Source organism: Acanthochromis polyacanthus, chromosome 15, assembly GCF_021347895.1.
Source record: "Acanthochromis polyacanthus isolate Apoly-LR-REF ecotype Palm Island chromosome 15, KAUST_Apoly_ChrSc, whole genome shotgun sequence".
NCBI classification, from domain to species: Eukaryota; Metazoa; Chordata; class Actinopteri; family Pomacentridae; genus Acanthochromis; species Acanthochromis polyacanthus.
In genome coordinates, this window is record NC_067127.1 from 37411281 (window position 1) to 37427755 (window position 16475).

The window sequence follows — 16475 nt, forward strand, 5'->3', positions numbered from 1 at the left end:
GAATGCAGAACTCTTTCAGACTGAGATGGATCCTGGTCTGGGTTTTAGAAGCAGAACTTCTGATGGTGTTTCTGTGGTAAAACAGCTGAAAACCTGGATTTGACCATTTCCAGCCAACATTCAAACATCTCCAGGCCAATGTTGAAGCCACTGTAAAGACTGTGAGAGTGAAAGAATGTTCTCCAGATGTGTAGCTGATGTTGTGGTTGGTCTTCATTGGTTCCTTCTCCAGATGATCCAGATGTTTAAATGAAAGCTGAACGCTGTGTGTCTGAGGCTGCTGCTCTGTCACAGTTTCTCCATGATTTGTTCTCTGAGTTAAAGTGAAGTGAGCCGAGCTGAGCTGCCAAAGTGAGTAAAGCAGTGAAGAACAGAAGCAGCTGTCTGTGATGGAAGGCTGTTACTGTGAAGCTGCTGCACAAAGTGTTGAGTTTGTATGAACAGCAAACTGCAGGCAGATGAGTGAGAGTTTAATCAGACAGCTGATGGGAAAAGAAGTGAGTGGAGTTCATAATGAAAGGAAGCAGCTTTTTATTAGCGACTGAACTCAGACAGAACAGTAGCCTCACTTTTACTGTTCTCTTCTGCTCTGTGGAGTCACATGTGGATGTTTTTCTCCAGATGATGTGAGATGTGATGAATAAATGTGTTGACAGAGTGATGAAGAGGAGGAGAGTTTGTGTGGAGGAGCAGCCGTCCCGCTGTGCTCGGTGTCAGGACGTCCTGAAGGATCCAGTCTCTAGCAGCTGTGGACACTGGTTCTGCAGACAGTGCATCAGCTCATACTGGGACCAGTCTGCTCCATCAGGACACTCCTCCTGTCCCCAGTGTGGAGAAAGATCCAGAAGCAGCAGCTGTGGACAAAGTAAGACTGAACATCTGCTGGTGGACTGATGTGTGGAAAATTAGCTTGTTGTTGTGTTGTGTTGTCCAGACATGAAAGATGTTTGTGTTTGTTGAGTCTGATTGTTTGTCTGGTCTGTGAGCAGGTGTTGGTCTGCAGGAGGTTCTGCAGGAACATAAGATGAGTCTGAGGAGGAGATGTGAACATGTGACTGAAGGAAGTGATGAAGCAGGAGGAGGAACCCTCCTCAACAGGATCTACACTGAGCTCTACATCACAGAGGGACACAGTGGAGAGGCTGATGTCCAACATGAGGTGGGGCAGCTGGAGACAGCTTCCAAGAAGAGCCTCCATGACACTCCCATCAGGTGCCAGGACATCTTTAAAGCCTTACCTGAGCAGCAGAGAGCCATCAGAGTGGTCCTGACCAACGGCGTGGCCGGCGTGGGAAAAACCTTCTCGGTGCTGAAGTTCACTCTGGACTGGGCAGAGGGCGGAGAAAACCAAGACGTCAGTGTGGTGGTGGTGCTTCCGTTCAGGGAGCTGAACTTGATCAGAGATGAGCAGCACAGTCTTCTCACGCTGCTCCATGTTTTCCATCCAACATTACAGAAGGTGACGGCAGAGCAGCTGGCTGTCTGTAAACTTTTGTTCATCTTTGACGGTCTGGATGAAAGCAGACTTTCACTGGATTTCACCAACAGGAAGGTTGTGTCTGACGTCAGCCAGAAGTCATCGCTGGACGTTCTGCTGGTCAACCTCATGGAGGGGAATCTGCTTCCCTCGGCTCTGGTCTGGATCACTTCCCGCCCTGCAGCAGCCAATCAGATCCCTCCTAAACGTGTGGACAGGTTCACAGAAGTACGAGGCTTCACCGACGTCCAGAAGGAGGAGTACTTCAGGAGGAGGATCAGTGATGAAGAGCGCTCCAGCACAATCATCTCCCACATGAAGACATCCAGGAACCTCCACATCATGTGTCGACTCCCAATGTTCTGCTGGATCACTGCTGCAGTTCTGGAGCACATGTTGACCACAGAGCAGAGACGAGAGCTGCCCAAGACCATGACTGACATGTTCTCACACTTCCTGCTGGTTCAGACACAGAGGAAGAAGAAGAAGTACCATGAGGGACCTGAGACGAGTCCACAGGAGCTGACGGAGGCTGACATGGAAGTTCTTCTGAAGCTGGGGAGGCTGGCCTTTGAACATCTGGAGAAAGGACACATCATGTTCTACCAAGAAGACCTGGAGCAGTGTGGTCTGGATGTGACAGAGGCCTCGGTGTTGTCAGGAGTTTGTACCCAGATCTTCAGGAGAGAGTGTGAGATGTTCCAGAAACCAGTCTACTGCTTTGTTCATCTGAGCGTTCAGGAGTTTCTGGCTGCAGTCTACGTGCTCCACTGTCACACCAACAGGAAGACGGAGGTTCTGGAGAAGTTCCTGGGAGAAGAACGGAATGATCTTTATTTTTATGATGATGATCTTTATGCTGGTGGTGTTGCTATTTCTGTTGTTGATGAGGAGGAGGATAACAGAGACATCTCATCCCTGGATGTGTTCCTGAAGAGAGTCATGGAAAAATCCCTTAGAAGCAGAAATGGTCACCTGGACCTGTTTGTTCGCTTCCTTCATGGCCTCTGTCTGGAGTCCAACCAGAGACTATTAGGAGGTCTGCTGGGTCAGAAAAAGAACCATCCAGAAATGATCCAGAGAGTCATCAACAACCTAAAGGAGATGAACAGTGATGGAATGTCTCCAGACAGAAGCATCAACATCTTCCACTGTCTGATGGAGATGAAGGATCTCTCAGTACATCAGGAGATCCAAGAGTTCCTGCAGTCAGAGAACAGATCAGAGAAGGAACTCTCTGAGATCCAGTGCTCAGCTCTGGCCTACATGCTGCAGATGTCAGAGGAGGTTCTGGATGAGTTGGACCTGAAGAAGTACCGAACATCAGTGGAGGGACGACTGAGACTGATTCCAGCTGTGAGGAACTGTAGAAAGGCTCGGTGAGTCCAGATGTGATGAACATGATCAGTCAGTGTAGATCAGTAGTTCAGTTCTTCACATGTTCTTCACTAGAACATCTCATTCTTCTTCATGTTCCTCTTGTTTATTTCAAACATCATGTCAGCTGTGTTTAGTCTCAGATGTTCTTCCAACGCTGTGAAAATGTGGATTTTTCATGTTGTTGTGTTTGAAGCTGATAAATGAATGAAGACAGTTTTTCTGTTTCATTCTAATAATTGTTCCATCAGACAGTTTGTTCTTCTGAGGTTCTTCCTTTGGCTGATGGAGGAAACATGCAGATCTGCTGAAACTCATGAAGAACTGTAGAGGTTCTTTATGTGGAAGCATTTTACAGTTTTCAGTGAAGCAGTAAAGTTCTGATCACATGAGGAGGTTCTGGAATCTTTTCTAATCAGACAAACAGATTTGATCAGATTATTTCTCTCCTCTTCAGAGTTTAACATCAGATCTGTGTCATTAACAAACATTTCTGAAGTCTGACAGAAATGATTGAAGGAATTCTTGCTGTCACTGATGTGAACTGAATCTGAATTAGAGTTCTTAGTTTTTCATCCATCCATCCATCCTCTATCCACCGCATTATCCTCATTAGGGTCGCGGGGGGTGCTGGAGTCTATCCAGCTGATTCGGGTGAAGGCAGGGGACACCCTGGACAGGTCACCAGTCTGTCACAGGGCTACATATACAGACAAACAGTTACGTTCTTAGTTTTTATTTTACTTTATTTTAGGTTTTATCTGATTAAACTATATTGTTCTTTGTTTTCAGTGTTACATGTAAAATTCAGTTTTTGTGACTTTAAAAGACTGAAAACAGTCAAACAGTGAGAGAAGATCAGCTGAAGCACTGATGTGAAGAACTAAATGTCCAACAGGACCAGTCCAGATGTTCTGCTATCAAATGCATGAAGGAAATATAAAGTGTCCTCTTTCGTAACAACATGTTTTGTCATTTATGTCTTATTACAGACTTTATTACTGTGGACTCTCAGAGACTAACTGTGAAGTTGTGGCCTCAGCTCTGAAGTCCAACCCCTCGCATCTGGAACATCTGGACCTGAGCTACAACATCCTGAAGGATTCAGGAGTGAAACATCTGAGTGGTTTTGTGGAGAGTCCAGACTGCATCCTGAAGACTCTGAGGTCAGACATCATGTTTTCTTTGTGCTCTGAGATGAATGTGATGTAAAGTTGTGGTGACTCTAAACTGCAGCCATCAGGCTGATGTTCTACTGATCTACACTGAGGATCTTCATGGGAACGTCTGTTTTCTTCTTCTCTGCTTTAGTCCTTTGACTGTGGCAGAGAAATGTTGAGCTGCACATTTCAAAGCTCAATAGAAGCAGAAAAATCCTCCAGTGAATAATTGACAGTGAAACTCTGACACACGTGATCTTCAGCTCAGATCTGACCTCATGTTTTTCTACACTTCAGACTGAAACCAGGCAGCAGCTCAGGATTATTTTCTGGTTTATTTTCCTGTCAGTGATGTAAATAAAGTCTGAAAGGTGAAAAGAGTGAAAACTGTTGATCCACTTTGTCAGAGTTGAAGGTGACGTCTTCAAATGTCTGGTTTTGTTCCAGCAACAGTCCAAAAGCACAAATATTGAGTTTAATGTGACAGAAAGCAGAAAGTGTTGACAGTGGACAGACTGGAACCAGTTTGGTGTTTTACTGGATCAATGACTCCAACCATGATGGAAATGTTTCTGATGTTTTGTCCATGGACTCATCAAATAGTGGACTGATTGTTTGAGCTGTAATTGAAGCAGTTTTTCATCCTGAGAGACAGAAACTAATATTCAGCATCTGCTGGTTCAACTCTTGGATGAAGCCATGTGATGTTCAGAAAGTGAAATGTTGAAATCCAAGATGCAGCCGTTTGATTTAGCTGCTGATGAAAGGTGAAGCTGATCCATCAGTTGTTGAATGAGCAGAAAATCCAGCAGCAGAAGTTGTGAGAGTTGATGAAGAGTTGAAGTCATTTATCAGGAGCAACGGGAAGATTTTCTGCTGGAGTTTCTGCTGATTTTCTTCTTTTCTCTGGTTGGAGTCATTTGAAAGTGAAGATGTTTGTGTTTGAGAAAAGAGTTTGAAGACGTCACCTGGTCCTCTGAAAACTGTGATGGACACTTTCCACCATCAATGACAGATGGATGAAGAATGAAATGATGTGAATGTAGAGTCCTGATGGAAAGGTCTCCATGGTTCCAGAACATGAAGATCTTTTAGAGTCTGGAGCCTCATTTTGTCCACGTTTCCTTCTTGTGTGTTTGTGTGACTGTGAGCAGAAAGTGAAATAAATGTGCGAGTGTTTTTCCTTGTGTTTGTTGCTCAGCATGAGTTTGTGTGGATGGAGCCACTGGTGGAGCTGCAGAGTTTCAGAGCTGAAGTCACTCCGTCTTTATTGAAGCAGCAGCATGTTGTCATTAATATTAATCAGAGCTCTTCTTCACTGCTTCTGTTGGACTGTTTGAAGCTGCATCCTGTTGGCTTCAGCTGCTTGGAGTTTCCATTTTCTAAACTTTGACCTTCTGAAGCTTCTTCAGCTCTGAACTCATGATGAAACTCTGAATGATTTCAAGCCGGAACTTTGTCTCCTCAACTCACATTTTTCATTCTGTATTCAGATTGGAGTACTGCACTTTGTCAGAGATCAGCTGTGAGTCTCTGGTCTCGGCTCTGAAGTCCAACCCCTCACATCTGGAACATCTGGACCTGGGTGGGAACAACCTGAAGGATTCAGGAGTGAAACATCTGAGTGGTTTTCTGGAGAGCCCAGACTGCACTCTGAAGACTCTGGGGTCAGACATCATGTTTTCAGTGATTCAAAGTTCTTATCTTTGGGTGAATGTTTCTTTTTTCAGATTATGACTCAGAAAATTTTATTTGTCCCCAGGGGGCAATTAAAAAGACACGTAGAGCCTGCAGTGCAACAATGACGTAATATAGAAATAGGGATAGCTTTATATCCAAGTCTAGTGCAAGTAATATAGGAATAAAAATGAAAAAGAGAGAAATAAGACAAAAAAGAGCTTGGTAACATACTAGTGCAAATATGTCGTACATAGTGCAAATACAAATGAAGGTGCAATATGGCAATGAGGTAGATACAAGAATATATCACGGTAGATATAAACTGCAGAGTGCAAAATGGCAGAGTTCACAGAGATCCATGTTAAAGTCTGTGTGCGGTGGTGGAGGAGGGTGGGGGATGTTGTGGTTTATGAGTTGAGGAGTTGGACCGTCCTGGATACAAAGGTAGACCTTCTCCTCTGTGTCCTACATGCAGGGCAGTGAAGCCGTCAACCAGAAGGAAGCCGCTCAGATTCAGAGCAGAGATCATGTGAGGGTCACAGATGATCCGGTTTGTCAGTCTACATGTTAACTGATCATAAACTACAGACAGAGTTCTGAGAGGCAGTCCTATGATTTTAGAGCAGACAGTGACAGTCCTCTGCAGGTGGTTTCTGTTCTGGAGGCTGATGGAGTAGAACCAGCAGGTGATGGAGAAGGTGGTGGTGTTCTCTATGAAGGAGTAATAGAATGTCTGGAGAATGTTCTTATTTACTCCAAAAGAGTTGAGCTTACTGAGACCCTTTTCTTCTTGTTAAGGATTTCTTTGAGCTCCTTGGTAATCCAGGGTTTGTTGTTGGGAAAGATTGTGATGGTTTTGGAGGGTATCATGGTATCTACACAGAAAGAGATGTAGGAAGAGATGGTGTCGACCTGCTCATTGATGGAGTTGGAGGAAGTTAAAAGGTTATTCCAGTCTGTGGACTCAAAGCATCCTTGTAGGGCGAGAATGCTGTCTTTGGTCCACTGCTTGAAGTTATGGATGACTTTATTGGCTTTCTGTATAATGGGAATGTATGCTGGAATGAGTAGAACAGTACTATGGTCAGCAGAGCCTAGAGGTTGGAGAGCAACAGACCTGTATGCATCTGGAACTGACCCGTAGCATTTGTCCAGCATCTTCCCCAGGTGTATGGTATATTGTTGAAAATCTTTTAGGGCTCTTCCAGGGGAGCAGTGGTTGAAATCACCCAGGAGCCATCGATTTGCAACAGGCTTTATGGTCATTCTTATTTAACCACGTCTCCATGAAAGCTAGAATCGAGGTGGTCCTGTACTCATGGAGGTGGTTGTTGTTAGCTTGTAGCTCATTCAGCTTGTTATGGAGCGAGTGCACATTGGCTAGGACACTGGAGGGAAGCGGCCGCCATTTATACATCTCCCGCTTTAATCTGGCTCTTATTTCACATTTTTCTTGGCTCTTCTGGTTATCTTGTGCTTCTTGTGAGATGAGTGGTGGAGTATTTCCTCAGGAATTGAGTCTGTGATGGTGACGTGTTGAGGACTGAGTCCAAGCTGCAGCAGGAAATCTCTGGAGTTGGTGATTCCTTAACCGTCAGGGAAATTTAACCCATTCGGGGGGACAAAGTGCCACAGGAGAAGGAGGTGCAACAGAAGTAGTGCCCGGAGAAGTTGTTGTGTGTCCATGGTGAGGAGAATATTCCAAGAGGAAAATCAAAGTAGAATCTGTGGTCGTAGCGTTAGTGGAAGGTGGCTACAAGCTAGTCCTAGTGGGTCTACTGCGGTGGCGAGAGCGTGTTCTTATCGTGTGTTCGCAGAGTTAAAAAAAAGTATTCCAAGTTATTAAAGGTTGAAAAAAATATATAATGCTATGTACTTATTACTCCAACTAGACAAAGACACGAATAACAGGACAATACGATAAAACATGATAAAAACTGCTCTACGAGCCAACCCGTCAGCCACATTAGCAGCGACCCGGAAATAGAAACAGTCTCATCAGTTTTAATGACTGCTGTGAATCATCCACAGAGTTTTTCTTTTTAAATGTAGTAGGGAGTCATAAAGTCTCGATTCAGTCCAGAGTCAAAGCTAAAGTGTCCTTAAAGTTCTCTGGGCTGAGCTGATAGAAGTCAGTGAGTAGAAGAACTCTCCTCACCTGTCAGCACCTGTTGTGTGTCACATCACTGCAACACTTTAGCTGGAAGCTCACCAGTGGCACAAACTCTCTCCTTCATCCTTTCCAGCATTTGGAGCTGTGAGATGACTGAAGTAAAGACAGTGGCTTTATCTGCTGCTCAACCTTTACATGCTTTTCACCTTTCTGTCCTGGAAGCAAATGTATTTGTCCTCTGTGGTCCAGCAGCTTCTCCTCTGGTAGAATAAATGAGCAGATCTCATTGATGAAGCTGCACGTATGAAAAGAAGATTTGAAGGAGATTTAAGGTTGACTTGATGCATAGAAATCCAGATTTCTGCAGCTCTGAACTCATGATGAAACTCTGAATGATTTCAAGCAGGAACTTTGTCTCCTCAACTCACATCTTTGATTCTTTATTCAGATTGAAGTTCTGCAGTTTGTCAGAGATCAGCTGTGATTCTCTGGTCTCAGCTCTGAAGTCCAACCCCTCACATCTGGAACATCTGGACCTGAGTGGAAACGAAGAGCTGAAGGATTCAGGAGTGAAACATCTGAGTGGTTTTGTGGAGAGTCCAGACTGCATCCTGAAGACTCTGAGGTCAGTTCACTGACTGTCTGTTACTGTTGTAGATCTGATGTGTTTAATGACAACTGAAGCTCATTTCTGTTCAACAGAACTTCCATCCATGAAGCTGTAAATCTGCTCTGGTTCACATTTTCTGTTTTTGTCCTAAATTGAGTTTGTTGTGACAAAAGTGGAGTGTTTGTAGCAGAAAGTGTAGAAAATGTTGAGTGTTAGTTGTTAAAGTAAATGAATGTTTGTAATTTGAGCTGAAGAGTCACATCTGGATCCAGAAGATCCTCTGAACTCAGATCAGTTTGAAGAGACAAAGTTTAGTGAGTGAAGTCTAAATATTTCTTTGGTTTGTGTTGAGTTTTATTTGACTGATCCTGATCCTGTTGATGATGCAGCATGTTACTGATGTGTGGACATGAATAGATGGATGAATGTTGTGCTGACATGTGGATGATGTGTGTAGAAGGCTGACATGATGATGATCCACAATAAGAGAAGGACAAAGTCACTGTGCTGCTTTTAGAGAAAAGCTGATTGATGAGGACAAAGTAATGTTGATCTGCACATTCAGAACCTGAACACATCTGATGGATCATCAATGATTTTATACACATCTTTGATTCTTTATTCAGTTTGGAGTACTGCAGGTTGTCAGAGATCAGCTGTGATTCTCTGGTCTCAGCTCTGAAGTCCAACCCCTCACATCTGGAACATCTGGACCTGAGCAGGAACATCCTGAAGGATTCAGGAGTGAAACATCTGAGTGGTTTTGTGGAGAGTCCAGACTGCATCCTGAAGACTCTGAGGTCAGACATCATGTTTTCAGTGATTCAATCTTTGGGTGAATGTTTCTGTTTTCTCTTCAGTTTTAATGACTGCTGTGTGTCATAAACAGAGTTTTTCTTTTTAAATGTAGTAGGGAGTCATAAAGTCTAGACTCAGTCCAGAGTCAAAGCTAAAGTGTCCTTAAAGTTCTCTGTGCTGAGCTGATACAAGTCAGTGAGTAGAAGAACTCTCCTCACCTGTCAGCACCTGTTGTGTGTCACATCACTGCAACATGTAGGGAAAACTACTAAAGTGGTTATTTTATTTGCACTCATTAAATAAAGGGCACCACCCTGAATATTCAGGGTAATTATTAATTTATGCAGAATCTCAAGGGGATTCCTGTCAAAATACAGTTGATCAGTCTAATATCTGAAAGTCTAGAATTCTCAGTGAAATTGACCTCAGTTCTCACACACAGAAAACGCACAAGACGGTGAATTGGTCTAAAATGGAAACATTTATTTCCTATTCTACCAAACAATACAGGTGCTGTGTACAGTGAGAAATGTGACATGTATGTACGTGCGTGAATACGAGTGTGTGTGTGTTTGTGAATACGGGTGTGTGAGTGTGTGCGTGTGTGTGTCAGATTCAAATCAGCATATTAAAAGATGAGGATTATGGTGACAGAAAGCCAGATAGCGGACGACCTGACTCAATGAAACAATAATTTGGAATACGACCGATTGGTAAAAGAATAAACGGAGTGATTGAATTTAGATAATCAAGTAGTTTGTTACGAGGCGTGGAGTTAAGAATCCAAAAAGCAGGCAGGGTAATAATAATGGATGAGATTTATATAGCACTTTTCTAGGCACTCAAAGCGCTTCACAATGGATCCATTATTCATTCACTCACACATTCTCACTCTGGTGGTGGAAAGCTACATTTGTAGCCACAGCTGCCCTGGGGCAGATTGACAGAAGTGTGGCTGCCAATCCACATACAGCCCCTCCGACCACCACCAACATTCACACATCAGTGTGAGAGCAGCATTGGAGACAAGGTGGGTAAAGTGTCTTGCCCAAGGACACAACAGCACATGACTTGGCAAGAGCGGGAATTGTACCGCCAACCCTTTGATCATTGGACAACCCGCTCTACCACCTGAGCCACAGCCGCCCCGGGTAAATTAACAAGGATTTAATAATAATATAACATAAAACTTTCCACATGGGAGCCACAGGAATAAACAGAAAGGGAACTAAACTAAACTGAGGGCGATGGACCAGACGGCCGTGGTTAGGGCTAAACTAATGGGGGGGTGACTCACGTTTGTCCGGGGGTCGGGAGACGAGGCGGGGGCAGAGGAACGGGGCCGGGCAGAAACAGGGCAGACAAGGACTGATGGCGAGGATGTGGCAGGGACGGAGGGGTGGAGGAGCCCAGAGCAGACGGCGGGGGTGCAGAGCGGAGGGGGGAGACGAAGCAGACGAGAGATACCCGGGGCCAAATGGAAGATGAAGCAGACGGGGAATTCCAGGGCTGGTGAAGAACTGTGCTCGAGCCGAGTGGTGTGGTCTTGGCAGGAGAACCGCGAGCAATGGCCCAGCAGAGAGCTGTTGGCAGAGCCAGGCTTTTAACTGCGGCTGATTGCAGATTTTGGCCAGCTGTGCTCCTGCACAGCTGTTCGTAATCAGCCGAAGAGCAGAGCAGGGGAGGGAGGGGCCATGACATAGTTAGTGACATCAACCCAAAATCATAAACAGATAAGGCTCAGGTGGTCTTACTTTGTTCGTAGAATGGCCAAACAGAGTCTCCAGAACCGGGACGCAGTTGCGATTTTGGATTACGCCTGTACCACGCGCCTGGACTTGGCACCGGGCCATGTCGTGTCGCCAGGGTAGCAATCTTCTTCTTGGGTTGATGAAAAAATTACTTGATTAAAATTGATGGCTCCCGTTCTATTTCTAGCAGGCCTTAGAGTAAAAAGAACGGATGTTGACTGGAGCCGCAAAAATTAGAAAAATGGGAACTGGTTCTTAATCGGTTCTTGTCAAAAGTCACGGCTCAAGGAATGAATCCGGCTTGTTGAAAGTGAGCAAAAATATCTTTTCTCAATTACAAAAAATGAAAGAATATCTAGTTACCAGAGGCCCAACTCTGGAACAAAGAAGAAGCCTCAGAAGAAAAAGAAAAGGACGGGTCTTTAGAGAGGAATATTGAATTGCTAGCCAGCAATTCAGGAAGTGAAAAAGAGACCGAACAAAGGCGCAGTCCATATTTATAAGTTTGTTCAGGCAGGAGGAGTGGAGATGATACTTTCGGCGCGATTCTGCTTTGACCCACCCCAGGCACTGTGTTTTTTTTGCGGGGAGAAATTAGCCAACGCTAGCATGAAGCCGGCACATCTCCAGTGGCATCTCACCACAAAACATGGATGTCACATTGGTAAGCCACCAGAGTTCTTCAGGAGAAAACTTTGTGACTTCAAGTCATCCCAAGCCACAATGCGAAAAGCCTCCACTACATCAGCCAAAGCCCTGGAGGATTCTTACGTTGTGTCTTTGCTCGTTGCTAAAGCCAAAAAACCGTTCACCATAGCAGAAGACCTACTGCTCCCCGCTGCTGTTGTACTGGCCGAAACTATGCTGGACAGAAAATCAGCGGATACATTAAAAACTGTGCCTCTGTCTAATGACACAGTTTTCCGCAGAATAGATAACATGGGCACAGACATTGTCGAACAAGTTGTGTGGAAACCTGGCGACTCATTTTCACTGCAGCTGGATAAATCCACAGATGTGAGTGGAAATGCGCAACTTGTTGCATTTGTAAGATATGTTGACACGGATGACATCTGTGAACACATTCTATTCTGCAAACAAATGGAGGGGCGAACAACCGGAGAGGACATTTTTAATGTTGTTTACATGTTTTTCACCGAAAACGCTATTAGCTGGAAATCCTGCGGCAGCGTCTGCACAGATGTGGCTGCATCAATGACGGGCAGCGCGAAAGGGCTCATAGCGCGGATTAAAAAAGAAAATCCTGACATCAAGTGGACGCACTGTGTGATACACAGGGAAGCGCTAGCGTCCAAGAAAATGAGCCCTGTGTTGCACGATGTTTTGAACGACAGCATTAAAGTTATAAACTTCATCAAGTCAAGGCCGTTAACACACGTTTGTTCTGCAGCCTCTGTGAAAATACGGGAGCTGAACACACAGAACTGCTCCTGCATACTGAAGTGCGCTGGCTGTCTCGTGGAACTGAACAGGCTGTTTGAGCTGCGAGCTGAAGTGCACACCTTCCTGACAGAGCACGGATCTCCCCATGCCACCTTGTTTGAGAACACGGACTGGCTTGCAAAGCTTTGCTATCTGGCAGATATATTCAGGAAACTGAATGAACTGAATATGTGCCTGCAGGGCAAGGACACCAGCATCCTGAACCTGTATGACAAGGTGGGTGGTTTCCTGAAGAAAGCAGAGATGTGGAAAAGGGCATGTGATCAGGAGGATTTCACCTGCTTTCCTCAACTGGATGCTTTTCTCTCCAATGAGGATGTGGCGACAGCTCCGATGAAGTTAGTCATAGCGGGACATTTGGCTAACTTGATCAGTGGTTTTCACTCCTACTTTGCTGACATGGATGAGAAATCTGCACAGCTGGATTGGGTGAGAAACCCATTTCTCTTGTCTGAAGCAAACGGAGGCAGGCTTCCTGTCAGTCATCAGGAAAAACTGATGGAAGTAGCATCTGACCGTGGCCTGCAGATGAAGTTTGGTGCATCCACTCTCACACAGTTTTGGGTGTGTGTGAGGCAGGAGCACCCTGAGCTGGGACAGAAAGCTTTGGAGCAGCTGCGACCCTTTGCATCCACATATTTATGTGAGGCCTCCTTCTCAGCAATGATGCTGATCAAAACAAAGCACAGAAACAGACTGTGCCTGGAGAAGAGCTTGATCACTGCAGTTGCCTCCCTGCCACCAAGAATGACAAAGATCCTCAGTGAGCTGCAAGCCCATATTTCTCACCAACTTTCACTTTTCCTGTTCATAAATCACTGCCTGTTACATGCTGTTCAAATCAAATCAAACGTTCAATGCAAAGTGATTTAAGTGCAATCTTCTTTTTTTATCCTAAAAGAGGTAAAGTTAATTATTTTTTGTGAGCAAATCTTTATTAAGTTAATTTATTTTGTAAACAAAATATTATTTATTTATAATTAAGTTATAGATTTATTTCTGTGAACACATTTTAGTTATTTATGTATATTTTTTATTTTGTACTATTACAGAGACCAATATAAATTTTGCATATTTGAGTTTTGACTGGTTTTATCCCTTCCTGGTGGTCACCGTCTTCTGTTTTTCTTTTTTGTTGTTTTGTTTATTGTTTGCAATATGAATGTATTTGTCAGGTTCACTGATAGAAGTTGTTTGGCTTTAATAAATCAGACACTGATTTTACAGCACTGTAAATCTTTTTTAGTTCAATAAACTTTATGTAAATGTGCTCTATATACTAAACTATATGTCACAGTGAAGATATGATAACATGTCATACATATGGTAATGAATGTCACAAGTTTCACCTTTTTCAACCTGAATAACACAATGATTCATAATTAATAAATGGTATTCATTCTGACATTACTGTGTTCTCTGCCGTCCGTAGGGGGCACTGTGGGACTGTGGAAGAAATTGAATAAAACAGGAATTTTCATAATTTAGGTTCTGTAAAAGATGGGGAAGTCAGCTTTGAAGAAAAATGGACAACAACATCTCACTGCAACTTTGGTAATCATGAAAACACAAAATACATCTCAGAAATGTGAGTTTTGAGGATGTTCTGTTTCAGTTAAAGAAAGTTTGTCTCCACCAGTCTCCCAGAGGTTTTAGGAGGGTCATTAATATTACAACCCTTATCAGATGCTGGAGGGAGAGGCGAGATGGCATTCCTGAGGGGGAAGGAAGGTTAGGTCTGCATGAGCATTGATTAAACAAAGCCTTTACAGCAGAAGTGAGAGACATGGCCTTTTAAGTTGTTTCCCAAAATGTCAACCGTTCTGCAGGAGGTCTGGGTGTCCCTTTTTGCTGTAAAGGTTAGACACACAGAAATACATGTGTCCTCATGTCTGCAGGAAGGGGGTTGCCTTGCCAGAGTCAAATGTCTCATCATAATTCAATTACGTTGTTTTTCTGTGGAAGAAGGAGAGAGCTCTGGGGCCGTAAAATATCCAAAATGACACTTTGATGTGGGCTCTAAACCCCCATCCTAAGACAATTTGTTCTTATCTGAGTTTGTCTCTTCTGGAATTCCAAGGCCCAAAATGTCACTACAAACACTTTAAGTGGAAGCTCACCAGTGGCACAAACTCTCTCCTTCATCCTTTCCGGCATTTGGAGCTGTGAGATGACTGAAGTAAAGACAGTGGCTTTATCTGCTGCTCAACCTTTAGATGCTTTTCACCTTTCTGTCCTGGAAGCAAATGTATTTGTCCTCTGTGGTCCAGCAGCTTCTCCTCTGGTAGAATTTCTCATGGCCCCTCTCTCTCCTGCTCTGCGTTCTTGCAATCAGAAGCTTCTGCAGAAGAGCGCAGCTGAGCGCGATGAGCAATCAGCTCTGCATAAAGCCTGGCTCTTCCCTCGGCTCGTTGCTGGATCATTACAAGCTGCACTCCGTTGCATACACTTGCTGTCTAGACTCACGGTGGATTACCTTACCGGCTCCGTCTTCCTCCTTACCCCGGAATCCCTCGTCCGCTCTGCCCCCCTCCTCCGTCTGCTCCCGGTCTGCCTGCCTCTGTCCTCACCACATCCCCATCACCGGCTCCCTCAGCTCTGCCCCCCACCTTGTCTCCTGATTCCCCAAACGTTCCGTGAGTCACCTCTCTCCCTGTTAGTTTAGTTTTGCCCCCACCACGGCCGCAAGCCGTCGCCCTTAGTTTAGTTTGCTCCCGTTCTGTTCTTTTCTCCGTGCCTCCTGTTTGGTTTTCCTTCTATTATTATTATTGCATTAAACTCCCCGTTTTGATTCACCTGCCTGTCTGCCTGTTTGCCTGCTTCATGGGTTTGCACCACCGTGTTTGTGACAGAACAAATGAACAGATCTCATTGATGAAGCTGCACGTATGAAAAGAAGATTTGAAGGAGATTTAAGGTTGACTTGATGCATAAAAATCCAGATTTCTGCAGCTCTGAACTCATGATGAAACTCTGAATGATTTCAAGCTGGAACTTTGTCTCCTCATCTCACATCTTTTATTCTTTATTCAGATTGGAGCGCTGCAGTTTGTCAGAGATCAGCTGTGATTCTCTGGTCTCAGCTCTGAAGTCCAACCCCTCACATCTGGAACATCTGGACCTGAGTGAGAACGACCTGCAGGAATCATCAGTGAAACATCTGTTAGATCTTGTGGAGAGTCCAGACTGCAGCCTGAACACTCTGAGGTCAGTAGAAGGTTCCATCAGTCTCTGCTGCTTCCAGCAGTTTTCTACTAAACACAGTCAGTATCAAAGCAAAGATCCAGTGTCTCCTGTAAACCTGCAGCTTCTCAGTGAAGCTGTGAGAGCAGAATGGAGACAGAAACACAGAGACAGCAGTCAGCCAATCAGAGGAGCCACAAGCTTGTTGTCATGGTGTGTTTGATGGATGTGAAGCCGACTGTTGTTGTTGTGTTGATGTGTTGAGGAAATAAAGCTGATTCCAGCTGACAGCCTTCCAGATGTGCAGAGACAGTGGTCCTCCTTCATCAAAGTGTCCATCAGATCTGATCTCACTGTTTGTTGTCTCATTCCAACAGTGATCAGCTGATCAGTGTGATGTTTGTCACAGCTCTGAGATCAGTGAGACTGAAGCCTGCAGACCAGCACCTCTTATTTCACAGCAGCATCTTTACATTCAGTCATTCTCTCAACATTTCCTCTCATTTTACATGTTGGATCCTTTTGTTCAATTCCACAGAATTTGGAGTCAGATCAGGAGAAAAAATGTCAATTTACACACAAACCATAAAAAGAGGATCAAACTATAAATCCTTTTGTTTGTACAATAATGTTAAGGAACGGATTTGAGCTGAACACGCAGAGAGTACGGCAGCAGTTTAACGGGTTTTAATGGTACTTCTATGGGGAAAGGGGAAACGGGAACCAGGTCTTCGGAGCCGCAGGAAACAGACGAGTGTGCAGCGGCTGGGAGTAGTCCAGGCTTGGGGGGAAACTGAGTGGGTTGGTGGCTAAGTCTCTCAGCCAGTCTCTACGTGGCAGGTTTCTACTTCAGCCAACTGTA

The 16475-nt window shown here is 44.5% G+C and overlaps 2 protein-coding genes across 16 annotated transcripts in view; one reads left to right on the forward strand and one right to left on the reverse strand.

The window, feature by feature from the left end:
- The window catches only part of LOC127537596 (NACHT, LRR and PYD domains-containing protein 14-like), a 174209-nt gene that overhangs the window by 149300 nt on the left and 8434 nt on the right, over positions 1-16475 (forward strand). For 11 of the 15 annotated variants that reach the window (XM_051960278.1, XM_051960279.1, XM_051960281.1 and 8 more), the window contains 7 exons: positions 657-865; positions 990-2856; positions 3847-4020; positions 5508-5681; positions 8256-8432; positions 9044-9217; positions 15464-15637. In XM_051960278.1, coding sequence (XP_051816238.1) covers positions 657-865; positions 990-2856; positions 3847-4020; positions 5508-5681; positions 8256-8432; positions 9044-9217; positions 15464-15637 — 2949 coding nt within the window. The remainder of the gene's footprint in view (positions 1-656; positions 866-989; positions 2857-3846; positions 4021-5507; positions 5682-8255; positions 8433-9043; positions 9218-15463; positions 15638-16475) is intronic. The other 4 variants (XM_051960284.1, XM_051960283.1, XM_051960282.1 and 1 more) reach the window with 4 other exon arrangements.
- The window catches only part of LOC127537595 (NACHT, LRR and PYD domains-containing protein 14-like), a 133904-nt gene that overhangs the window by 60704 nt on the left and 56725 nt on the right, over positions 1-16475 (reverse strand). The window lies entirely within an intron of this gene.